Raw genomic sequence first — 24,806 nt, 5'->3', positions numbered from 1 at the left:
TGATTGTTTAGAGTATTTATTTAGCATAATAACCTTCCAGAGGGCCTCACTATGGCCCCCTCCACAGGTTGAAAATTCCAGGGAGCCCACACAGAGCCCATCCTCCTTTCTCCTATACCTGGAGCTCTAGGACCTGAACCTGCTCCCACAGCTGCATGGGCCTCTTTCCTGGATCCTGACTCCCAGGGGTGGACTCTGCTGTTGGTGTGTGCAACCCCACTGCTGTGTGTACACTCCTAAGTTCAAGGAGGGGCCACAGGACAGGAACAAACACAGCCAGGATGTCCACACACATGGGTATGAGACCTATTGTGGTGAGAAGACAAGGGATCACCCCCATTTGTACTCCAGTTCCAGGTATCCCAAACAGTAGGGGCCAGCCTGGATGGTCTTTCAAAATTTTATATCACACCCATCTGTATTCAGTGTGTGGGGGGTAGTATTAGTTGATTCTATCAAGGCCTTCAATCTAACTTCTGGGTTCCAGGAAATAAAGGGGAAAGAGGAAAAACTAAATGACACCAGAAAGAGGCAACTAGACAGTTAGGAAGGTGCAAAATTCTGTGGAACTGGCCTGGATCCTTCAATAATCCTACTGATGATTAAAAGAGATCATTTATGGAGCACCTTCCTTCCAAAGAATACAATATGGAAAGGGGAGGATGAAAGAATAACTGTACAGTGGAGAAACCAGACCAATACCACCTCAGCTGGCTAATCAAGGCCATCATCAGCCATGCTGACAGCATGGCTCTATGACATGATGTGATGAAAACTTAACTTCTGTGGCTGTCTTCCCCCTAAAACCCACAATCCTGTCTAATCAAGAGAAAAACATCAAACAAATCCCAGTTAAGAGACTGTCTACAGGGGTGCCTGGGTGACTCAGTTGGTTAAGCATCTGCCTTCGGCTCAGATCATGATCTTGAGGTCCTGGGATCGAGCTCTGCATTGGGCTCCGGGCTCAGCAGGGAGCCTGCTTCTCCCTCTCCGAGTCTCCCCGCCACTCATGCTCTTTCAGATAAATAAATAAAATCTCAAGAGAAAGAGAGAGAGAGAGAGAAAGAGAGAGAGACAGTCTACAAAATATCTGACCAGCGTTACTTGAATCCATCACTGTCATCCAAAAAAAAAAAAAAGTAAAAGTCCAAGAAACTGGCACAGTCCAGAGGAGCCTAAGATATGATAACTAAAAGTAACACAGTATCCTGTATGGAATCCTGGAACAGTAAGAGAGTACTAAGAAAAGCTAAGGAAATGGGGATCCCTGGGTGGCTCAGTGGTTTAGCACCTGCCTTTGGCCCAGGGCACGATCCTGGAGTCCTGGGATCGAGTCCCACATCGGGCTCCCTGTGTGGAGCCTGCTTCTCCCTCTGCCTCTGTCTCTGCCTCTCTCTCTCTGTCTATCATGAATGAATGAATAAATAAATAAAATCTTAAAAAAAAAAAAAAGAAAGAAAAACTAAAGAAATGAATCAAGTATGGACAGTAGTTAATAATAATGTAATCAATATAGGGCTTATTAAGTTTAGCAAATGTACCATATTACCATAATAATGTAAGTGGTTAATAACAGAGAAACTGGGAACACCTGGGTGGCTCAGCCATTAAGAGTCTGCCTTTGGCTCAGGGCGTGATCCTGGGTGGGTTTCGGGATCGAATCCCACATTGGGCTCCCTGCATGGGAGAGCTGCTCCCTCTGCCTGTGTCTCTGTCTCTCTCTGTGTTTCTCATAAATAAATAAAATCTTTTTTTTTTAGATTTTATTTATTTATATTTATTTATTTATGAGAGACACAGAGAGAGGCAGAGACATAGGCAGGAGAAGCAGTCTCCATGCAGTGAGTCCGACGTGGGACTCAATCCCGGATCTCCAGGACCACGCTCCAGGGCTGAAGGCAGCGCTAAACTGCTGAGCCACCCGGGCTGCCCAATAAATAAAATCTTAAAAAAAAAAAAAAAAAAACAGTAGAGAAACTGGGTGTGACATATGTAGGAACCTCTGTATTATCTTTACAATTTTTCTAAAACTGTTCTAAAATACAGAAAATATTTTATATAAACTTTGTATAAAATACAAAGTTCACGGGGTGCCTGGCTGGCTCAGTTGGTAGAGCATGCAACTTTTTTTTAAGAGAGAGCATGTGTGCACATGCAAGCAAGCGTGAAAGGGGTGTCAAGAATCTCAAGCAGGCTCCACGCTCAGTGCAGAGCCTGACATGCAGAGCCTGACACACAGAGCCTGAAATGGGCCTCCATCTTAGAACCCTGAGATTATAACCTAAGACGAAATCAAGAGTCGGACACTTGAATGACTGAGTCATGCAGGCGCCCAGAGCATGCAACTCTTGATCTCATGGTTGTGAGTTCCAGCCCCACATTGAGCATAGAGCTTACTTAAAAAAAAAATAAAAATAAAAATAAAAAATAAAGAAAGAAAAGAAAAGGGAAAGGAAAAGGAAAGGAATACAAAGTTCACTTAAAGAGAGAAAGAGGGGGCAGCCCGGGTGGCTAAGCGGTTTAGCACCGCCTGCAGCCCAGGGTGTGATCCTGGAGACCTGGGATCGAGTCCCACATCAGGCTCCTTGCATGGAGCCTGCTTCTCCCTCTGCCTGTGTCTCTGCCTCTCTCTCTCTGTGTATCTCTCATGAATAAATAAATAAAATCTTAAAAAAAAATAAATAAAAGAGAGAGAAAGAGGGATGACTGGGTGGCTCCATGGTTGAGCATCTGCCTTTGGCTCAGGTTGTGATCCCAGGGTCCTGCGATCGAGTCCCGCATCGGGCTTCCTGCTCAGTGGTGAGCCTGCTTCACCCTCTCCTCCCCGCTGGTGCTATCTCTGTCTCTCTCTCAAATAAATAAATAAAATCTTTACCAAAAAAAAAAAAAAAAAAAAGAATTTGTTTGTCCTCAGAATAAATTCCAAACTCTTTCCCATAGTCTAGAGCTAAGGTCATGTGAACTCTGGTGCTGCCCACCTCTCTAACCTCATTTTGCAGCACTCTGTTCCACTCCCCATAGCCTGCCACATCAGCCTTCTTTCTGGCTCCTCCTGCTTTAGGGTCTCTGGCCATGCTGTGCCTCTTCCTAGAATGCCTTCCCATGTTGGCGGAAATGAAGTAGCCCCTACCTCTGCACTCTGCTCTATCTCATCACCCTGTTTACTTCCTTGAGAGCCTCAGCTTTTTTGTTTGCTCATTATGTGTCTCTCCCTTTCCTCCACTTGTTCACCATCTCTCCAGCATTTAGAACAGTACCTTACTCACAGTACATACCCAGTAAGTATCTGTCCACTGAATAATTCAACAGATCTTAAACCATAACAGCTACAGGAGCTATAAGCCACCCCTATTTCTCTTGATATTAACACATTAAAATAAAGATGTTTAAAAACAGCATTCTGGGGGTGCTTGGGTGGCTCAGTTGGTTCCTCGTCTGACTTGGGCTCAGGTCATGATCTCAGGGTCCTGGGATCCAGCCCTGAGATGGGCTCTGCACTCAGCAGGGAGTGTGCTTCTCCCTTTCCCTCTGGTACTCCCCCCTGCTCATGCATGCATGCTTTCTCAAATAAAATCTTTTTTCTAAAAATTAAAAAAAAAAAGATAAAATAAAAACAGCATTTTTAAAACTTTTTTCTTTTCAAGCGGTTTCAATCCATTCCCTCACTTACGATCTCATCTCTAAGTAGGAGGGGAGGGAAGGCAGACATGCAGAGGGAGTCCAGGCATTAGTTCCGGACCTGACTCAAGATAGCTGCGACCTGGGACAATGTGTGAACAGACATCGAGAAGATCTGCCTTCTCAGCAGAGGTATCACCTAAAAGAGTCCTTCCCCGGGGACTGACTTTTAACTCGCTTACCTCACCAAGTCAAGTCAGGCATCTGGGAGACCCGCCCCATCCTTACCAATAGCAAACTCCACCAGGGTTTCATTCTCCTCCGACAACGAATCGAGGAATAAATCGAGGACCTGCAGCTGCCGCAGATACTCGTAGTTACCGGGATCGTAGGCGAAGTTGGCGAGGTTGGCCAGCACTTGCTCCTTGGCGTCTGCGGCGGAAGAGTGGCGCTGGGGCCAGGTCCGCGGCGGCCGCGGCGGCCGGCCCCCCGCCCCGCCCCGCCCCGCCCCGGCCCGCCCGGGCCCCCACCCTGCCACTCTCACCTTGGCTCTCCGTCTCCTGGAATTCCGTGACCAGCGCCTGCAGGTAACCCAGGCGACCGACGTGGGGGTCCACCTTCGGCTTCTGGGCCATGGTCAGGGCGGTGGAGGGGGCCCGGGGAAGGGGGGGAGAGTGTGGGAGGGAGGAAACAGGTTCTGCAGTAATTTGCTGCCGGAATTGGAATGCGGAGGGTCGGCGTGGGGGTCTCAGGGCCTCGAGAGTAGCGCGTGAAAACCTAAACCTGGGCCCCGGAGACGAGAAGGAGCGCGCCGCACAGCCCACCGCAAAACTTCAAAGCTTGACTTTTCCAGGGTTCCGGCGGAAGCCGAGCTTAGCCCCGCCCCAGAGGGCGGAAGGGGCGGGCCGAGGCAAAGCAAGAGGCGGGGCTGTCTCTGAGCTCCGTGCGCGTGCGCGGCGCGCTTAGCGCCTGGAGGTTCAGGCTGGAGGGGATCCGCCCTCGGAAGGGTGGCGCAGGGCTGAGGTTGAGTGACTCTATGGCGCTTGGGCACCCACAGGAGTCAGAGGGCGCCCACGTGGGGAGGTGTCAAGGCAGAAGAACCTCCACACCCCCTTGCACTTGACGAGGGGGGCGCAGCCCAGCCTGTTCGACGAAGGGACTCCCCTTCTGGAACGCGAGCATCAGTTGCCTGCACCCCAACATGGGTCCTTTGATAACTGTCTTCTGGTTGGCTTTTCCAAAAAGCCGGGTGAGCCTGGCACCGTCTGCTCCCCAGCCCTGAGCTGGCCATCTCTGGCTAAAAATTTCAGGGTAATGTCCTAAGGCTTTTTGCCAGCTAGGTGGATGGGGGGCACTAGAGGCATTGACCAGCCCCAGGTCCTCCGTTCACCCAAATGTACCACTTTGGTGGCTCTGGGTTTTGGAGCCCTGGATGCTGAAGCCCTTTGGCCTGTTTCTTTCTCAGGGCTTCTCAGGAAGGTGATGTGTGACCTAGACCTTGTGGGCACAGGGGATAGAGCACCATGCAGGGAAGTGGTCCTGCTGCACTCTCATTGTGCTTGAAAATGTGAGGCTAAGGGAGGGCGGGGGTGTGTCTGTGAGCTTCTTGAGGCTAAGGACCACATATCTTTGGCCCTGGGCCTGGCACGAGAGCAAAATGGCTGCTACAGTCCAGCCTGCCACAGCCTCATTGACAGCAAGCCCCGTGTCTCTGGGCACAGGCTCTGTGGTCAGCCCCTGCCCTATCCACACCCCTTGGAACAGGAGTTATGACTATAATCGGGGTGCTTCAGTACCCTGACAGCTCCACGTAGGACAGTGGCCCTAGATCCCTTCATCAGGCCCTTCAGCTTCTGTAAATAGCTGATACAATCGGAGGAAGTACATCTCATCCCAAGGTGGACCAGGGCTTGTCTGCTTCAGATCCTCTCTCCCTCCCAGGCTATCCCATCCACCCTCATGTATCCCCTCTGAAAGGCTCAGGGGCCTTTCCCCTTGGGGAATATTTCTCAGCCCTTGGTTTTGTGATGAGGGTACCACCAGGTGTCCAGTAGATGCTCAGTAATACTTGTTGAAGGAAATCTGCCCAGAGGTTAACTGCCACTCTTGGCTGGGGGCAGATGAGGTCAGGGATCCCTATGTGGAATGTTTCACAGATACTTCTTTTCCTTAAAAGAAATCCGTTTTCAGGAAGTGGGCCTAATAGAAGTTGCACATTTCAAAGCCTGGAAGCTATTAGTGCCCAAAGTGTCCACCTTCCCACCAGTCCCCTCTTTCCTTTACCACTCAGTCAAGATGGAGGAGACAGGACCTGGTTAAAAATGCATCCAAGCAGGGGATCCCTGGGTGGCTCAGCGGTTTAGCGCCTGCCTTTGGCCCAGGGGCCTGATCCTGGAGACCCGGATCAGGCCCAGGGCCTTATCCTGGAGACCTGGATCAAGTCCCCGCGTCCGGCTCCCTGCATGGGGCCTGCTTCTCCCTCTGCCTGTGTCTCTGCCCCTCTCTCTCTATCTCTTATGAATAAATCAATAAAATCTTTACCAAAAAAAAAAAAAAATGCATCCAAGCATTCCCCTTTCAATGTACAGGCTGTGGATGGTGGCCGAGCACAGGCCTGGGTGAGGAGCAGGAAGCAAATGGTCTTCAGGATCAGAATTTTCAAGCAAGAAGAGACTGTATTGTCTCCAGATCCTCCCAGAGGTGGTGAACAATTGCCCAAAGCCACACGGCAAATTGTGGCAGAACCAATCATGAACTCACGTCTAAGCTACCTCAGTCCTCTGCTTATGCACTACTCTCTTTGGCCATAAGGGGGCATTCGTGGCAGGGTCCTGGGGAAGACAGTACTTCCCCAAGGATGCTTACTCATGCCAGCTAGGCTCAGGAGAAGGCAGGCTGGAGTTAGGTCATGAAATAAAATTTATTTTCCTGATAAGGCTTTCTTGTTGGAGCCTGGTTGAGCCTGAATCAACAAACAAGGCCTTGGGTCGGAACAGCCCCCGCTGAGCAGGGAGAATGGAAGGGGGAGGGTAGGCACTTACTCAAGGCCTGTTTTCCAGCTTCATTAGTTCACGGGGTTTATAACCTACTCCAGGAACGTTTTTGTATGTAATTCAAACAAACTCTGTTTTTCCAAAGCCTTCATCGGTATCCCACTGGAACGAGCTTGGCCTGACAGCCAGCCCCCAAGTGATGACCTCAGAAAACAGTCCCAGCAAAAAGTGTATGTGTGTGGGGAGCACTGACCTCCACGCCACAGGCACAGGCCAACAGGGAGCAGAGGTGGGCTGGCTGCTGGCCCAGCCAGCTACTTACCCCAGGGAGGACACCTCTGACACAGTAGGGAGCGGAGGGCAGGCCAGGGAGTGAGAGGCTTCTGTTACAAAAGCAGCTCCATTTTTCCCAGAGGCCTCGGGCCCTGCCTAGCAATCCTTCCCCTCCCCTGCTCACAGGTCTCCCAGCCTCCCAGCACTCATGCTGAGTGCAGGGGACCCCTCAGACTTCACTGATTCTAGGACCCAAGCCAAGGGCTCCTCCCCACTAGTTCTTTGCTCAGACGCCAGGATGGGTCCTCTCTGCCCAACCTTTCATCTGTCTGTATCCTGTGTCCAAGCCAACCCCTCAGCCTGGCCCACTGGGGATCACAACTCAACCTTTCATGAGGTTCTTCTTCCCAAGGTTCCAGTCAGCAGGAGGCCCAGCAACCTATGCTGGGGGCAGCCCTAAGGGCGAGGGCTGGGCCCTTGAGCAGAGAGGGAGTGGAGGGCCCTGGAGGAGGGATGAGTTCTTTGGAACTATCTGGAGGCCAGAGAAGGACAAAGAGATTCCATCAGAGACATCCAGGCTAGACTGGAGGGTCCAGTGTATTGAGTTGCAGCAGCAGTACTGGGCAGCCAGCTGAGGTGAGCCGGCTCTGTGTAGGGTATAGACTCACTTTTCTGGGCTCCAGGTACTCTGGTACCCAAAAGAAAAAGTCAGGAGGACCCGCTCCTGGATTCTGCTGGTTGGGAGGAACCCTGAGTCGTTGGAGGCCAGCCTCTAAGGTCCCAGCTCCTGGCTGAGTTCCAGTGTGCAGAGCCTGGACGGCTTTGTGTTTCAGGCTTCCTGGGCCAGTCCCTCACCCTGGCCCCTGGCAGCTGGACATCACACTCCTGGACTGAGGCAGTGGTCCCTCACTGACCTCAGGGCTCAGACACTGGTCACATACATGATCTCGGTATACAGCTGCTTCCTGGACCCACGTGAGTCCTCTACCGTGAGGCCCTGCTCTGAGGCAGCCTCCGTGATGGCTCCTTCCGCCTCGGCCTGCTTGCTTTGCCTCTCTTTCTTCTGCAGGGCACAGAAGCTGCCACCCATGAAGAGGGCAGCTGATATGAGGAAGAAGCTTGACATGTAGAAAACATAGCTAAAGTTGTTGTTGGTGGTGTCCAGCAGGAGCCCTGGGGGACAGAGAGCAAGTTAGGCCATTATCCTGGGGCTCCCAGACCTCCCTCCCACTAACTTGCGTTCTCTGCCGGAGCAGGGATTTTCCTTTGGGCTCTGCTGTTTCCCTAGCACTAGTCACTGTGGTTGGCACCTAAGAGGCACTCAATATGAGATTTGTTGCATGAAAGGAGAAAGGAAACACTAAGCCTACTCTCCAGGGGGCAGGAAGAGCTCTTGATCCAGAAGAGCACCTCAGGGCATGTCTCCCTTACCCTTGGTGGCAGGAAGCCTAGCACACTAGGGCCAGTAGTCTGGGATATTTGCTCAGCCACACATGGGCCCTCCCATACCTCCTCCTGGGGAGCTCTCTCTACTTGTTGACTTGACGAACTCCCCTGGAAACGGGGACTTCCAATGACACACTTGGGAAGCATCCTCATTGTCATGGTCGTACTGTACTAACTGCTGGCTGCCGTGCGCTGGATACGGTCTAGCATCAAGGGCTTCACACACCCTACCTGTTACTTTGAATGTTGTGCTCTTGCCTGCCTGGCAAGTCTGCTCATGGGGTCTCTGGTCCCACATCTGTTTGTTTCCCTCCTGGCACAAATCATTACACTGAGCACAAATGTGTCTCTGCTTTAATTCCTGACTCTCCCATCAGATCAGCACTGAGAGGTGGGGACTGGGCCTCTGTATTCAGCCAGGGACTGGCACAGGCAGGTGTTCTTGTCTGCATTTTGCAGACGACACTATGGCTCAGAGAAGAAAAATGACCTACCCAGGTTCCACAGGCAGGAAGTGGGACAGCCAGGATGTTAATAACAGCAGACATGTATGTAGCTTTCTGCTACGTGCCAGGCTTTTTCCTGCTAAGCTCTTGCTATGTAACTATGATCCTCACAACAAGCCTACAAGGTAGATTCTACTATCGTCCCTACTTTACTGATAAAGCAGAGGTACCGAGAGGAAGGAAGATGAAGAACTCAGGCAAGTCTGATACAAAAATCCTTATTTTGGGGATCCCTGGGTGGCTCAGCGGTTGAGCCTCTGCCTTCGGCTCAGGGTGTGATCCCAGGTCCCGGGATTGAGTCCCTGCTTCTCCCTCTGTCTGTGTCTCTGCTTCTCTCTGTCTCTCATGAATGAATAAATAAATAAAATCTTTTAAAAGAATCCTTATTTTTAACTGCACCCTAGGTGCCTGCTGGGGAGCAGGCTGCACCCAATCCCCTAGGGTGCTTGGGAAAATCACAGATTCCAAGTCTCTACCTCTGGAGAGGCTGGATGGCACCCAAATCTGTTGACTGTTCCCCTTTGCCCTATCTCCATATCCTGCCCACCCAGGCCACAGCCACATACACCTGGCCGCCCTCCCTCCTGGGGCCTCACCAGCCAGTGGCGGGGAGATGAGGATGGAGATGCTCTCCAGGATGGTGAAGAGGCCCAGGGCGCTAGAGAACCGATCCATGGGAACAATGTCCATGAGGACCTGGAAGAGGAGGGCACCGATGCCACTCATAGACACGCTGTACACCAGGCAGTAGCCCACCAACACCCGGAAGTCGGCCGACACCGCGCACACCAGGTTGGTGAGGCCATTGAGCAGGGCTGCCAGGCTGAACAGGTACTTCCGGTGGCCAGCAAAGTCCCGCCGGCCTGCCACCAGCCCAGCCATCGGCCGCAGGAAGATATTGCTGAAGCCGATAATGGAGATGAGCAGGGCTGCTTTGTGTTCATCCACCCCATTCCGCATGGCGTATGGCACCAGGAAGACATGTGGCAGCGGGAAGCCGAGGATCATCCACATAACACCCAGCGTGAACACTCGGTAGCCTGCGTTGTGCCGCAAGATGTCAAAGGCCAGATGGCGCTGGATGGCCCGACCGCACGCTGCCAGGCAGCCCGGTGCAGGTGTCTTGGAAAGAGGAGGGGGGCCTTCTATGGTCTCAGGGGCCATACTGGTGGCCACAGGCCTCAGGATGGCCCCACAGACACAGCAGTGGAGAAAAACTCCACCGAAGACAAGGAAGGTGCCCCTCCAGCCCAGGTCCTCCAGGAGGTAGCGGGAGAGCAGTGGCCAGAGCGTGATGCCCAGGGAGACGCCCACCGAAGCCAGTGCATTGGCCAGTGCCCGATGGCGGGAGAAGTAGAAGCCTAGCACGGTGATGCTCGACTGGAAGCTGAAGCACATGCCCAGGCCTGTGGTGGGAGAGAGAAGCCCAGCTCAAGGGTGTTCTGAGCCTCCCACCCATACCCAGAGAGGGGTCCCAGGATCATGTTCCATGTCTGCCCCCTTCTGTTCTAGCTCAGACCCCCCCCTTCCAGATCCCCAAGGATTTAAGATGGAAACAGCCTGCCTTGTTACCTCCTTAGAAGCATCAAATCTGTCTTCCTGAGGCTGCCAGGGACACACCTGTTCCCTTTAGCACAGCACCGTGATGATCTTTAAAAACCTGAATTGGGGGGTGCCTGGTTGGTTCAGTCAGTTAAGCATCTGCCTTTGGCTCAGGTCATGATCTCAGGGTCCTGGGATGGAGCCCTGTGTGTGTCGGGCTCCCTGCTCCTGCAGGGAGTCTGCTTCTCCCTCTCCTTGTCCCTCTGCCCCTCCCCACAAACCCCCCACCTCGTGCTTGCTCTTTCAAATAAACAAATAAAATCTTTAAAAAATAAATAAATAAAGCAAAATAAAAACCTAAATTGGGGTAAGTCTCTTTCCTGCTTAACACCTTCCAAAGACTTCCCATTACACCTAGAAAAAATGCCACAGTGTTTACTATGCCCTAGAAGGCTCTACACTGTTTGGCCCCTGGTCATCTCTTGGGTGTCATCTCAGGCCATTTTCCCTGTCACTTACTATGACTGAGCTACATCAGCTTCTTTCTCTTCCTCTGGACACCAAACTGCCACCCCCCCACCCCCACCCCCCCTACTGCGGGACATCTACAGTTGCTGTTCCCACTACTCAGAATATGCTTCCCCTAGACTTTTCTCTTCTGGCTAAGCTCAGATGCCACATCCCCACCCACTCCATGCCTGACCTGCTCAGCCACACCATGACCACAAGCCTCAGGCGGGCCCTCGGGTCACCCGTGTGACATCACCATCAGTTTACTCCCCCGCCCTCCTGGATGACCATCAGCCCTTCTCTATGCTTCTCCACCCCTCCCCCCTCCTCACTTCCAGCTGACCACCTGCCTTCCGTCTGTGACATTGGTCTGTGCTGCCAGCTAAGGCCAACCTTCTACTTATGCCCTACATCTTGTCTACTCAAAGGCATATCCTCCAGCAATTTCTCTCTCCTCCACCATCCACTTTCTCCTCTTTCCCAGAACATTCTCCTTCATATTATTTCTCCCATTAAAAACAAAACAAGGCGGGGGGCAGCCCCAGTGGCTCAGCAGTTAAGCACTGCCTTCAGCCCAGAGCATGATCCTAAAGACCCAGGATCGAGTCCCACATCAGGCTCTCTCCATGGAGCCTGCTTCTTTCTCCCTCTGCCTCTTTCTCTTTGTGTCTCTCATGAATAAATAAATAAAATCTTTAAAAAACAAACAAACAAACAAACAAACAAGGGGAGTGCCTGGGTGGCTTAGTCAGTTAAGTGTCTGCCTTCAGCTCAGGTCTTGATCCCAGGGTCCTGGGATCAAGTCCCATATCAGACTCCCCACAGGAAACCTGCTTCTCCCTCTGCCTATGTCTCTGTCTCTCTTTGGTGCCTCTCATTAATAAATAAATCTTGGGATCTCTGGGTGGCGCAGCGGTTTGGCGCCTGCCTTTGGCCCAGGGCGCGATCCTGGAGACCCGGGATCGAATCCCATGTCAGGCTCCCGGTGCATGGAGCCTGCTTCTCCCTCTGCCTGTGTCTCTGCCTCTCTCTCTCTCTCTCTCTGTGTGACTGTCATAAATAAATTAAATATATATATATATATAAAAAAAAAAGCTGCCTACTGAGCAGGAATAACCATATTAAAAAAATAAATAAATAAAATAAATAAATAAATAAATCTTTATGGGGAAAATTAAAAACAGGGGGGGGGGGCGCCTGGGAGGCTCAGTTGGTTAAGTGTCTGCCTTTGGCTCAGGTCATGATGCTGGGGTCCTGGGAGAGAGTTTCATGTGTGGCTCCCTGCTCAGTGGGAAGTCTGCTTCTCCCTCTCCCTCTGCATCTCCCCCTCTGTTCATGCTCTGTCTCTGGCTTTCTCTCTCAAATAAATAAATAAAATCTTTAAAAAATAAAAAAACAGAGACCCTGTCATGGCTCCCGCCACCTTCTCAGTATCTGTTCCTGGTGGCCCTGAGAGCCTGCAGGCCAGGGGCGGCCAGAAGAGTAGGAGGGGGAGGAGGAGCAGGTGTGTAGGTGGAAGTGTTGCTGTAGCTCATTCTCCCTCGGGAGGAGGAGGAGACTACAGGGGTAGGCCCAGGAGCAATGGCATCCAAAGAAGAACAAGGAGTACAAAATCTCAGCATGGAAGATGCCAACCGGGAAAATGCAGGAAAGCATGAAAGGGAGCAAGTTGCTAATGATGGAGAGCCCTTGGCCCTCCCCTTTGGGAGCTGGTGAATGTCATCTGCCTCGATAGGGGGTTCCATCCTGCAGAATAGGTGGGAGACGCGTCAGAGGCTTGGAGAGCCATAGGCAAGGGTGAGAAGACGTAAGGCAGTGGAGGGAAGGGCAATGCCATCGTGGTCCACAGGCAGTTAGCCCTGACCCTCCTCACCCTGACCATCATAAGGAGTTTGGCCTTATGCCTTGAGTCTTGATGTTTCCCCCAAGTTCATAGGAAGACGTACCTGCTTTCTAAGCTCACACGTTTACAATGTTCCCTTCAGTGTTTCATGTTTCTTGTGGGTCTCTTGTTACCAGCTCCTAACTGAATGTGGGGAGGGGTTGTGTGTTTGTTTTAAGGAGGCTCTTTGCCCCACGTGGGGCTTGAACTCATGACCGTGAGATCAAGAGTCACACGCTCTACCGACTGAGCCAGCCAGGCACCCCTTGAACGTTGTGTTTGACTCAGTCTGTCAGATTGTCAGCAGGGGAGGTTTACCCTACTGCCTGGAATGGTGCTCATTACATTTTTTGAAGTTAATAAAACAGTTTAAAAAAGAAAAAAAATACCCCCCAAAACCCCCTCTCTTGACCCCATGGCCTCTTCTGGGTACCAGCCCGTTTCTCTGCTCTCCTTCTTCATAACAATTTTCTGGAAATACTGTCTCTAGTGTCTCCAATTCCTTTCACCCTCTTCGCTCTTAAACCAGTTTCAATCAGACTTTCGCCCTTTCGCCCTCACCTTGGATCCAGAATCTCTCCTATCAGGGTCAGCAACCTCTATGCTGCCAAATCCAAAGGTCGAGGCTGGTCCCCCTCCATCTGATCCACCAGCAGCCTGACAGGGCTCTCACTCCCTCCTCCCACTGTACTTTCTATGCTCACTTTCTCAAGAAACCCCACTCTCCTGGGTCTCCTCCTGTCTGTGTCTCTTCTTCCCACCTGGACTGCTGGACACCTACCTCGGGGCCCGGTCCTCAGACCTCCTCAGCCACCCACCCTTGTCCCCTCAGGGACAGCAGGGATGATACCTCCTCTCAATAGCAGAATGCCGGGCAGCCCGGGTGGCTCAGCAGTTTAGCACCGCCTTCAGCCCAGGGCGTGATCCTCGAGACCTGGGATCGAGTCCCACGTCAGGCTCTCTGCATGGAGCCTGCTTCTGCCTCTGCCTGTGTCTCTGCCTCTCTCTCTCTTTGTGTTTTTCATGAATAAGTAAATAAAATCTTTAAAAATATATATATCAGAATGCCAGCCATGTCATGATCCACAGCTGCCCGCTGTAGCCCACGGCCTGTGCCTGAACGTCAGACTGGATGTTTCCACACCTGAGCTTCCCAACCACCCACAAATGTGTTTTTCCTCTAGGCTCCCCGTTGTAATTAAAGGCTTCTCCATCCTTCCAGTGGTTTGGGGCAAAAACCTTGGTGTCACCCTTCTTGGCTCCTGGAACCTTGGGCCATCTTTGCCTCTTCCTCTCTGTACCCCACACACAGTCCTGAAACCTGACTGCTCCTCAGTACCTCCATCATACCACCCTAGCTGAAGTGACAGCCACCTCCTGCCTGGGTTATGACCATGCTCTTCCCTGGTCTCCTGCTCTAACTTAACCACTGCCCCCAGGGCATATATGTTCAATCTAGTGGCTAAGAGTAATGTTTTATAAACAGCAGTTGAATGACATCACTCACACCTCTGCCCATATTCCTCAGATCCTATCTCACTACGAAGCCTTTCAGGCACTATTCCCCATCCATTCCCCAGCCTCTACCCCCTTGCCCCCTGGGCCCTTCTGGGCCTTTGCACTTGCTGTTCCTGCTGCCTGCAATGCTCTTTCCCTGAGACCCTAGCAGCAGACTCCCTCACCTCCATTAGCTTTCTGCCCAAATGTCACCTTCTCTGCAAGGCCTTCCCTGGCTGCCCTGTTGGAAGTAGCAGCCTCCTCCACCCTTGCTTTATCTTCTGCATGGGGTGTCCTAGATATTTTACCTCTTTGCTTATTTTCTGCCCACCCCTACCCCCAGCTAGTACCCCATCACATCAGAGGTCCTGTCTTCTCATGTGCTTGTCACAATCAGAAACAATCTTTCTCATTTATGTATTCACTATCCCTCTCCCTCGCCTGACTATAAGCAGCCCCAGATTAGGCATCCTGCCTACACTTATGTCTAGCACTTTTTAGTAGGCACCCAGAAATTCTCAAAATGGGAAGATGGTCACCTGTGATGAATCCTGCTGTGAGGTAGAGCTGGCTAAGGGTGCGGCAGAAGGAGCTGGCCACCATGCCCAGGCTGGCCAGCGCACCTCCCAGCATCACCGTCACTCTGCAGCCAAAGCGTCCCACCAGGATGCTGCATAGGGGTCCTGTGGGGGAAGACAGCCAGCAGGTGGCAACTGAATGAGGAGGGCTGGAGGAAGGGAGAGAGTAAGCCTGGGAGGGGGTTCCAGCAAGAACTATCTAGGTGGCTTGAAAGGCACAGCCCTGGGGCCTATAGGCCTAGATTTTGATTGCCACCTGGCCACAGGCTGGCTATGGGTTGGGGCAAACCCAATCCCTCTCTGTGCCTCCACTACAAGAGGTCACCCTGGATGACATCTGACCAGCTGTGAGGAGAAGAGGAGAATTCCTGCATGTGTTCAATTTCACCCCAACAGGGATCCCCAGAGCAAAAGACTGAGGCCCTTCCCTACACTGACCTGAAGCTGATTCCATCCAGGTAAAATAGGATTGCCTTATGACTTGCATAGATGCCTCTTGCTGGGGGTGATGGTGGGGGTGGGGGTGGTCTGTCTTAGCAGATGAGGGTCCCAGGGCATCAAAACCATAATGAGCAGCTACAGCCCCTGCCTGCTTCCCATTCTCAAGAGGTCTGGCCACAGCCCTCCTGCTACCCTCCAACCCATCCAGGGTGGGCAGCCTGGGGCCCTGAGCCACTCTGCACCCCCCTGCATTGGCCTCCGGAGTGCTCAGGAGAAAACTGGGTGGGGTGCTTTTTCCCCTTCTCCTCACTTCCAGCCAATACTGCACCCAGATGTTTGGCTTCTGGTGGAGAAAGGCCTGTTCTCCTCCACCCCACCCCCACCTTGAGCTGCTTTCTCACCAGCCCAGACCCAGAGCAGAAATGAGCCAGTCCCGGCTGGCTGCTTCTCAACACCTTGCAGGGCCCCATTCACCAGATGCCCTGCCCCCAAGTACACGTAATGGAATTTCTATAGAGTTACTTTCCCAGAGTGCAGCGAAAGGGACAGGGAAAGAGAGAGAGAGAAAGAGTGTGTGTGTGTGTGTGTGTGTGTGTGTGTGTGTGCGCCACAGAGAGAGGATGCGTGGGTGTGAGCCAATACGAGTAGGGGAGTGACAGGAAATAAGCAGCTCATACTCAGAGATAACCAAGCAGAGGGAGAGGGAGAGGCAAGACTTTGCAGTGAATGTGACCACTGCCCCACGTGTCTTCCATCATCCCCACCCTAAACTTTAACCTGACTTTGGAGAGGTGACACTGGGGAAAGCCCCAAGTTGTGGCGTCAGGGGTGGGGGCTGGGACCTGTCAGGGGTGGGGGCTGGGATCTGCACTAGCCTTAGATAGCTAAGGGCACTGGGAGGCAGGGCGTTTCCTCTGCCAGGCGCTGCTTCTGCCCTGAACTCTCTCTGCAACCATGAACAGGCTTTGTACTTTGTCCTTGCTTGGTTCCTTCATTTCTAAGATGTAGGGGGGTAAGGGGTGCTTGGGATCATGCATAATTTCGAGTTTAAAATTTCTCTGATATTCTGAATGAGCATGGCCTAAAGAGGTGTATTCCAGACAGGAATCCCAGGCCGACTGCGGTGTTGGCATGCCTGCTAGGGGCTGGTGAATCTACGGAGTTAGGATCCCCACTGCATGCCTGCTTCCTGGGCTCTGGCGCAGACCCCTCTCTAGCTGCATGCAAGGAACCGCCAGAGATTATCACTTCTGCCCCAACCCTGCAGGTGAAAAGGTCATGTGGTCTGGGCCAGTCCCGGCCTCTCCCAAGGCCCCAAAACCATGCCCCGGGGTGGCAGGTGCAGGGGTCATCTCAACGAGGCCATCTAGCCCAGTCTGACCTCTCTCCCAATTGAAGGGAAGGACCTGGAAAAACAACCAGGCTGCTTGTGCCAGGTGGAGGGAGTGGCAGGAGGGAGGTAGGGAGCTGGGCTCAGCCGAGTTAAGGAAACACAGGTAAGGAAACACATGCATGGGGAGAGCCCTGTGGGGCGTGAGATCTACCTCCAGGTGACCAGCACCACCCCCCTACTACCCCCATCAGGTTGCTGTCTATGGAGTCTCCCTAAAGAGCTCTCAGGAACCAGGGGCAGGCCCCTGAGCCCAAGGCCATTTCAGGGAGCCTCCTGGATAGACCTGGCCTTCCCCCTTCACTGGAGTCAGGGTGAGGGGGGACACATTTCTGGAAGAGCCAATCAAGAAATCAGGTGGGGAGCTGCCTTCTTTCCACCTCCCCAGCCCTTGCAACAACCCTTCTGCTTCCTGGTGAGAGATAGGACTCTTGCCCTGCCCCCATCTTGCCCCTCGTGTCTTCCTCAAGCCCCCTGTCCCATCTGGAAGCTCCTAACGGGGTTCTCCAAATACTGCTTGCTCGCGACTCATGGGATCCTCCCTATGATCCCATGTAGGAGGTGGGTAGGGTGTTGGATGTTACCTCCATATTGCAGAAGAAACTGAGGTTCAGAGAGGTCACCAAGCAGCTCTTCCTCAAGTCTGTACTCACTGCCTAGCACTCCTACAGTCTTCATGTATCCTCCTGTGGCCACCAGCCACGGAGAGGACTGGCTTTGTATCTAAGGTGCCTCCATACCCTTTCCCCAACTGTCCCCAGCCCAGCCCAGCCTAGCTCAGTACAGCCCAGCCCTGCAGGATTCCAGCCAGGGGGGCTGGCCCTGCTGAAATCAGGTGACATCTTAGGAATTCACCCCATGAGACAAAGCCAGTGGCCTCAGAGAGAGAGAGAGATCCAGGAGGCCAGGGAGGTTGTGGCTTCTTCCCTCAGCCAGGCTCTTTCTCTACCCTCCCTCAGCCCTTCCCCAGGCTGCTCACCCCCAGCATGGAGCATGGCTGTCAGGATGGAGGGGAACCACGAGGTCTCACTGTTGCTGGCCTGGAACTCATGCTGCAGTTCAGTGAAGAAGATGCCAGTGCATGTGGGGAAGCCCAGAGTGAGACCCTGGGTCACCAGGGAGGCCAGGAGCACCACCCAGGCCCAGCAGCCCTCTGCACGCTCCGGGACCTGGGGCATCCTCTGCCACGAATGCTGCTACCACTGCCTGGGCCACCTGTGGAGGGGACAGAATGGAGCTGCCAACCCCAGTTCACCTGCCACTTTCCCTGGGTGGCTGAAACCATCCCTTCCTCTTGCCCAGCACCTCCTGGGAGGTGGCCAGACGCAAACACGTTGGCCTTGGCATTTCCTTTCACCCACTTCCCAGAGCCAGCCTGGCAGGAGGGGCAAGCAGGTGAGCCATCAGTGGGACAAGGCAGGTGGGTGGAACTCTTTCTAGACTTACATGATTTGGTGGTCAGCAGGTGGGACTTCCCGGCCCAGGCTTGGGGGCCCCCTCCCACACACAGCAAGCACTCAATAACTGCTGATAGGGTGGAACAGACCTCTAGAGCCAGCGTAGTCCCAATGTCCCCGCAGACACGCACAGATGCATTTTCAAACATTCACAAGCAGGCTCCCCGCACACAAACACAGACTTTCGCAACGCCGCCTTGACAGCAGGGTCCCCTGTTGGTGCCGTTGAGACATCTAGGTGAGTAAGCTGGTGCTGGGCGTCGCCAAGGAGTGTACACAGAATAGCTTTCCAAGGGCACCAAACAAGCAGCTTTCAGGAAAAGACATGGGTCTCATCCAAAGGTCCTCTGAAATCATCCCTTCCACAGGGAGCTTGTGGCAGAGTCAAGCTCTACAGCGATGCTCAATAATGACCCACCACCTGTCAGGGCTTCTCTGAGCACCACCCTCCTGCCCCCCCAAACATGCACATATACATGCAGATACACACACAGTCACACATGGGCATATACCAAGATATACGCTGACAAAGACACACGCACAAACACACACTGCATAGACAGAGACACACAGAGCCTTATAGGCAGATGCACACACACACACACACACACACACACACACACAGAAAAGTCTAGAGACACGCAAAGTCACTCACGCAGACATGCACAGACATATACAGAGACACACACACACATGCACAGACACACCTACATGGACCCAAGCCCAGAGACAAATGTACACAGACACATGATACACAGACATACGGACACACACACAGTCACACACTATGCAGACACACACACGCAGGGTCACACACCACACAAATGCTCTTGCATACCCCCCACCTTCGGCTCAGGCCTCTCTCAGCTTATCACCACCATCCAGGCTGCTCCTGCATCACACAAGTTGCCATAACCAGGCCTCAAAGCCCCAAGGCCCACTCCCCAACCGCAGGGCCCTTTTGCAGTCCCCTGATCCCCCAGGGCCCTCGGCCCTCACCCACACTCAGGGCTGGGGTGCTGGCAACCTTCACCTCAGTGAAGGCAGTGGATCCCTTGAGCTACAGTTCCCACAGCCTTCTTCCTTTTAGCCCCAGGTCCTGGGAGAAACCAAGGAAACTCAGGAAACTATCAGAAATATGCAACCCCATCTTTCTGCCCCGCCCTGTGCTCCACACCTTCCTCCCCACCAGGCCCAAGGGCTTTAAAACAGCACCTCAATGGGATCCACACTAAAGGCCTCCTTCCAAAGACGCTCTAATCTCTCCTCTGGGCACCAAGCCTCCTCCCACTCCAGAGGACCCCCAGGAGCCCTGTCCAAGGTGAGTGGCCCATTCAGGCTAGCCTTGCAGAGTACACACACGAGCGTGTGTGTGAGTGCATGCTGCAGGTGCATCATCCTGCCATCCTGGCTCCTGAAAGTGATACTGGCCCCAGAGTTCCCTCAACCCCAATCCTGGCCCAGTCTCAGGCTCAGGCAAACTTCAGATACAGTCCTCTTCCAGGATTTCTGTTCCCGTAACAAATGAAAAGGCCACCAGTGCAACCCGATCCCCTCTGTGATGGCCTGAATGTCCCCTGCATAGCCTCTCCATAGCTCACCCCTCGGTCTTCCAACTTTCCCTTCCTCCTCCCAGAAGGGCCACCAGCCTTCCTCCACCACCTTCATGTCCTCCTGCCCTACCCCTGTCACTTTCAAGCCCTAGAACCCTACCGGTTTCCTTTCAGAGCAACACAGTCGCCGACCTAGAGGTGGCAGAGAGGAGGTGGATGACAGAGGGGACACAGGATGGGGCCTAGACCCCAGTCCAGTCCCACCCCCCCACTCCCCAGCTCTGGTCCCTTCTCACTCATGCTGTTGTGCCCTTATAGAGAGAGGCCCACCCCACACCCTACCCCAGAGAGGCCTCTTTAGTGCCCTTCTCAGCAGCCACTTCTCTGGGCAGCCCTTTGGGGACTTTGTCCAGGATTCCAACCTTCACTCTGCACCCACTTTCAGTCTAAATCTTTCAATGGGGCTGACTTTTCCCAGCTTCTCCTTCCCCCAGGCCTCCTGGGACAGTCAGAGCCCAGGGAACCCTAAGCACCTCTGTTCTCTCTTTGCACACTGGGAGCCCTGCCTCCTGGGTCTGTGGTCCCCTGGCCTCCCTCTCGGCATTCCCCTGCAGAATCTGCCTTCCATGAGGGAGTGTCCCCTCCCAGACCTCCAGCGACTCCTAGTCACAACAGTTTTTTTGGTTGATCCTCCAGCCCCCTTCTCCAACAAGGGGTCCCTCCTCGTGAACGAGGCTGCTGAGGTTCCAAAATCCTAGCCAGAGAGAATCCAGTTGGTCCTTCAAGATTCAGCCCTGACAGCAGTCCTGGGAAGCTCCCCGGACTTCCACCCCTGGCTGGACTAGGCCCCCTTCCTCTATATCTCCCTTTAATTGTACTTTTCACACCACATTGGAGTGGATCATTCTCTTGTCTATCATTGTTGCCCCCCTTCCCCCCCCCACCCCCTACACTATGAGAGGGGACCTCTTCACACTCACGCACCAGCCCTTGGGTGAGCACAGAAGATAATATTAATGTGACCCACCTGTGTTCCCCAGGGGGTAGGCAAGACCAGGACCAAGGGTGACCTGGCTTCCTGGCAGGCAGGTCCATTCCAGAAGACTCAAGCAGAGCAGAGAAGAGATGCGGCTGGGGGCTCTGGCTCCTATTCCACCCCAGAAGGGACTTGGTCTCTCCTTTGTACTGGACACCAGGAATCATGATCGCAGCCTGGTATGTGGCTGGAGCAAGAAAGGAAATGCAGCTGGAGACACTTCACTCTCACTTCCAGGGACTGGAAGTGAGCAGCTCTTGGGAGGAGCTGCCCACCTCAGCCCTCAGGGACCCCCTGCCCAGAGTTGAGACTATCTTCATGTCCAAGTGTCAGGAAGCTAGATTTGTGGGCAGGGCACAAGTTCAAATGGCATTTCTTGTCCTCCAAACATTGCACACATCCCTTGGCTTGCTTTTAGAGCTTCCCATCTGATGACAGAGCCCTCACCAGGCCCTCAGAATCCCTTCTCTGCCCCTCTAAGCTTGCAGCCATGGTCAGGGGAGGGAGCCAATGCTCTCATGCAAGGTTTGGGTGTCTTGAGTGGAAGGGATGCTCCCTCTCCTCCTGTGAGAGGCAAAGGCGGCACCACAGGCTCCAGAGCAGGGCCCGGAGACCCCTGCCCTTCCCAGACCCCGTGCCAGGCAGGGCCCAGGACACCAGGTGGCAGTGGTAAGAGAACCGCCAGAACCTGCTTGGGCTTGGGACTGACAAGCCCTCAAACCCCTACACTTGGCAGGGGCTGAGGTAGGAACAGGGCGTTCCGGACCTCCGCGAGCTGGGACAAGTCACCCTCCTCCTTTCTGTCCCTAAAAGTGCCCCCACATTCCCGCAGGAGCTGGCTGACCTCAGCCTGGAAGGGGGATGGGATAGGCAACAGAGCCTTGGTGACCTCTTCCCGGCCTGGCCCCGTCCCTGTCCCTGCCCTCGTGGGCCCTTCTGCTTTCCCACCCTCCCCAGGACGGATTTCCCCTGGGTGGGGCTAATGGGGCGCCCAGGCGGCGCCCGCGGGATTTCAGGCCAGGCCTTGCGTGGTGCCCATGCTGCTCCCACGCCCCACCCGCCCCACCCCCCGGGCCAGGAGTGTGGGGGTGGCTCGGAGAACCCCCCTCCGGCGTGCGGGGCCTCAGCCATCGCAGGCGGGGGCAGCTCGGAGATGGGACGAGGCTCTCCCGGACCCTCAAGCCGGAGCCGGTCACAGGCGGGAAACCGCCCGGGAGGCCCACGGAGAGGCGGGTCTGCGACGGCGCTAACGGGGACCCCAGCGGGAGGTCACCTGACGGACAATGGGAGGCCCGGGGCGCCCGCTCACCGGCTCGCGCGGCCCGGCGGTGGGGCGGCTCCGCTCCCGCCGAGCGCGGCTTCCTGCGGCCCGGCCCGCGAGGGATGGAGGAGGCAGGACGCCGGCGCTCCCGCGGCCAGGAGCCGCGCCCTCGGGGGGCGGGCCGCAGGGCGCCGGGGGGCGGGGAGGGAGGCCCGGCTTCGGGCGGGAGGGGGCGGGGGCGGAGCGTGGCCAGGGCCTGCGCCCCTCGTCCCAGCCAGCCCCGGGGCTCCAAGTGGTCCCGCCGGCGGCTCCGGACGCCGGCTCCGCGGGAACGTGTGCGTGTGATTAGCGTGTGATTACCATGTTATTAGCATGTGATTTGCATAGCCCGCAGGCTATTTCCGGCTCCCTGAGAGCGTTAGGGCTCCCAGGAGTGGGATGGAGAAAGCGTGTGATTTAAGGGGCTCCACCTCTCAGCGGGGGTGTCGGGTAGGAGCCCGGGGTGGAGGAGCCGTCCTTCGTCAACTTTCTTTTTATTTTTTTTAAGATTTTATTTATTTATTCATAGACACAGAGAGAGAGAGGCAGAGACACACAGGCAGAGGGAGAAGCAGGCTCCATGCAGGGAGCCCGATGTGGGGCTCGATCCCAGGAATCCAGGATCACGCCCTGGGCCAACGGCAGGCGCTCAACCGCTGAGCCGCGTCCCATTTTTATTTTATGTTTTAAAAGATTTTATTTATTTATTCATGAGAGACACAGAGAGAGAGGCAGACACAGGCAGAGGGAGAAGCAGGCTCCCTTCGGGGAGCCCCAAGGGGACTCGATCCTAGGACCCTGGGATCATGACCTGAGCTGAAGGCAGATGCTCAACCACTGAGCGTCTTTGTCAGCTTTAGCCCCCCCTCAATGATCCTTCTATTGAAAGCCTGGAGCTTGAGGGCTACACCCAGAGGAACTCAGGCATCTATAGGCAAGCCAAGAGGTCTACCCTTCAGACCTTGGTGCAGGGTAGAGGATGCCCACCACCTCTGCCTGCGCCCCTCAGAACTGTAGGCCCTTTTCCGTCTTTTTCCTCACCTAGCCAGCCCTTAATACGTATTATTTAAAGGTTACAAAGTTATGGTAATCAAGACAGTGTGGTCCTGAGGCTCCTGGCTGGGTCAGCTAAAAGAGTTTGAGACTCTTGGTCTGGGGGATCCCCAGTTCAAGTCCCACCTTGGATGTCAAGATTACTAAAAATAAATAAACTAAAAAAACAAACAAACAAAAAAACAAAAAAAAAAAAACGGTGTGGTACTGGCATAAGGATAGACCTATATATCAAATGGAATAAAATTGAAAATAAACCCTTATATTTCTGATCAGTTGATTTTCCACAAGAGTGTTGAGACAACCCAGTGTGGAAAAAATGGTCTTTTCAGCAAATGGTGTTAGAACTACTGAAAATTCACATGCAAAACGATGGGCCTGGACTCTTAATGCACACTATTTTAAAAAAGGGGGTGGTGTCATAACTAAAACTATAAATCTCTTAGAAGAAAACAGGAGTAAACCTTTATGACCTTGAACTAGGCAATGGATTCTTAAATATGATATCAAAAGCTCCAGTGACAAAAGGAAAAGCCACATAAATCAGATGGCATCAAAATTAAAAACTTGTGTGCCAAAACACTATCAGGAAAGTGAAAAGATAACTCTCCGAAAGGGAGAAAATATTTGTAAGTCATATATCTTTTTTTTTTTTTAATTTATTTATGATAGTCACAGAGAGAGAGAGAGAGGCAGAGACACAGGCAGAGGGAGAAGCAGGCTCCATGCACCGGGAGCCCGACGTGGGATTCGATCCCGGGTCTCCAGGATCGCGCCCTGGGCCAAAGGCAGGCGCCAAACCACTGCGCCACCCAGGGATCCCTGTAAGTCATATATCTGATAAAGAACTTGTATCAAGAATATACAAAAAAACTCTTTACAGTTCAACAATCAAAAGACATATAACCTTATTTTAAAATGGGCAAAGGATGGGACACCTGGGTGGCTCAGCTGTTGAATGTCTGCCTTTGGCTCAGGGCGGGATCCCAGAGTCCTGAGATTGAATCCTACATTGGGCTTCCTGCATGGGTCCTGCTTCTCCCTCTGCCTGTGTCTCTGCCTCTCTGTGTGTCTCTCATGAATAATTAAATCTTAAAAAAAAATGGCACCTGCCAAATGGCTCAGGTTGTGATCCTGGAGTCCCAGGATGGAGTCCCACATAGGGCTCCCTGCAGGGAGCCCCCTTCTCCCTCTGCCTATGTCTTTACCTCACTCTCTGTGTCTCTCACGAATAAATAAATTTTATTTATTTATTTAAATTTTATTTACAGAGAGAGGCAGAAACACAGGCTTAGGGAGATGCAGACTCCCTACAGGGAGCCTGATGTGGGACTCAATCCCAGGTCTCCAGGATCACATCCTGGGCTGAAGAAGGCACTAAACTGCTAAGCCATCCGGGCTGCCCTAAAATATTTTTTTTTAAAACGGGTGAAGGATCTGAGTAGACATTTCTCCAGAAAAGACATACAAATGTCCAACAAACACACGAAAAGATGCTCGGGACCACCGGGTAGCTCAGCAGGTTAAGCGTCTGACTCTTGATTTCAGCTGGGGTCTTGGTGTCAGAGTGGTGAGTTCAAGCCTCGAGTTGGGCTCTATTTTGGGCTTGGAGTCTACTTAAAAACAGAGAGGGATTAAAAAGAAAGAAAGAAAGAAAAAAAAAAACAGAGAGGGATGCCTGGGTGGCTCAGTAGTTGAGTGTCTGCCTTCGGCTGGGGTCATGATCCTGTG

The 24,806-nt window shown here is 53.3% G+C and overlaps 1 protein-coding gene and 1 non-coding gene across 2 annotated transcripts; both read right to left on the bottom strand.

Moving 5' to 3' along the window:
* LOC144286247 (monocarboxylate transporter 6-like) lies at nt 1–22,176 on the bottom strand. Its single transcript, XM_077852454.1, has 9 exons — nt 22,032–22,176; nt 20,714–20,909; nt 17,656–17,891; nt 14,807–14,950; nt 9,433–10,242; nt 7,808–8,057; nt 4,163–4,449; nt 3,907–4,050; nt 1–306 (listed from the first exon to the last, which is right to left on the bottom strand). Exons 3-9 carry the CDS (start codon nt 17,852–17,854, stop codon nt 113–115), a joined length of 2,028 nt encoding a protein of 675 aa, XP_077708580.1. The 5' UTR covers nt 17,855–17,891; nt 20,714–20,909; nt 22,032–22,176; the 3' UTR covers nt 1–112.
* TRNAK-CUU (transfer RNA lysine (anticodon CUU)) lies at nt 12,959–13,031 on the bottom strand. Its single transcript has one exon. It is a non-coding gene; the product is annotated as a tRNA-Lys (tRNA).
* Nucleotides 22,177–24,806: the final 2,630 nt, after the last annotated feature.

Source organism: Canis aureus, chromosome 16 (genome assembly GCF_053574225.1).
Source record: "Canis aureus isolate CA01 chromosome 16, VMU_Caureus_v.1.0, whole genome shotgun sequence".
Classification (NCBI taxonomy): domain Eukaryota; kingdom Metazoa; phylum Chordata; class Mammalia; order Carnivora; family Canidae; genus Canis; species Canis aureus.
The sequence above is the reverse complement of the archived record's forward strand: the minus strand, read 5'-3'. Positions and strand labels throughout refer to the sequence as shown.

Excerpts from the sequence above, each read along its gene's own strand:
- LOC144286247 (XM_077852454.1), bottom strand. The coding sequence starts at position 17,854 with ATGCCCCAGGTCCCGGAGCGTGCAGAGGGCTGCTGGGCCTGGGTGGTG. Across the intron at positions 8,058-9,432 it reads CATCTCCCCGCCACTGGCTG|GGCTCCTGCTGGACACCACC; the intron begins GTGAGGCCCCAG and ends TCTGTCCCCCAG. Across the intron at positions 307-3,906 it reads CCTGGTGGAGTTTGCTATTG|GTCTCATACCCATGTGTGTG; the intron begins GTAAGGATGGGG and ends TCACCACAATAG.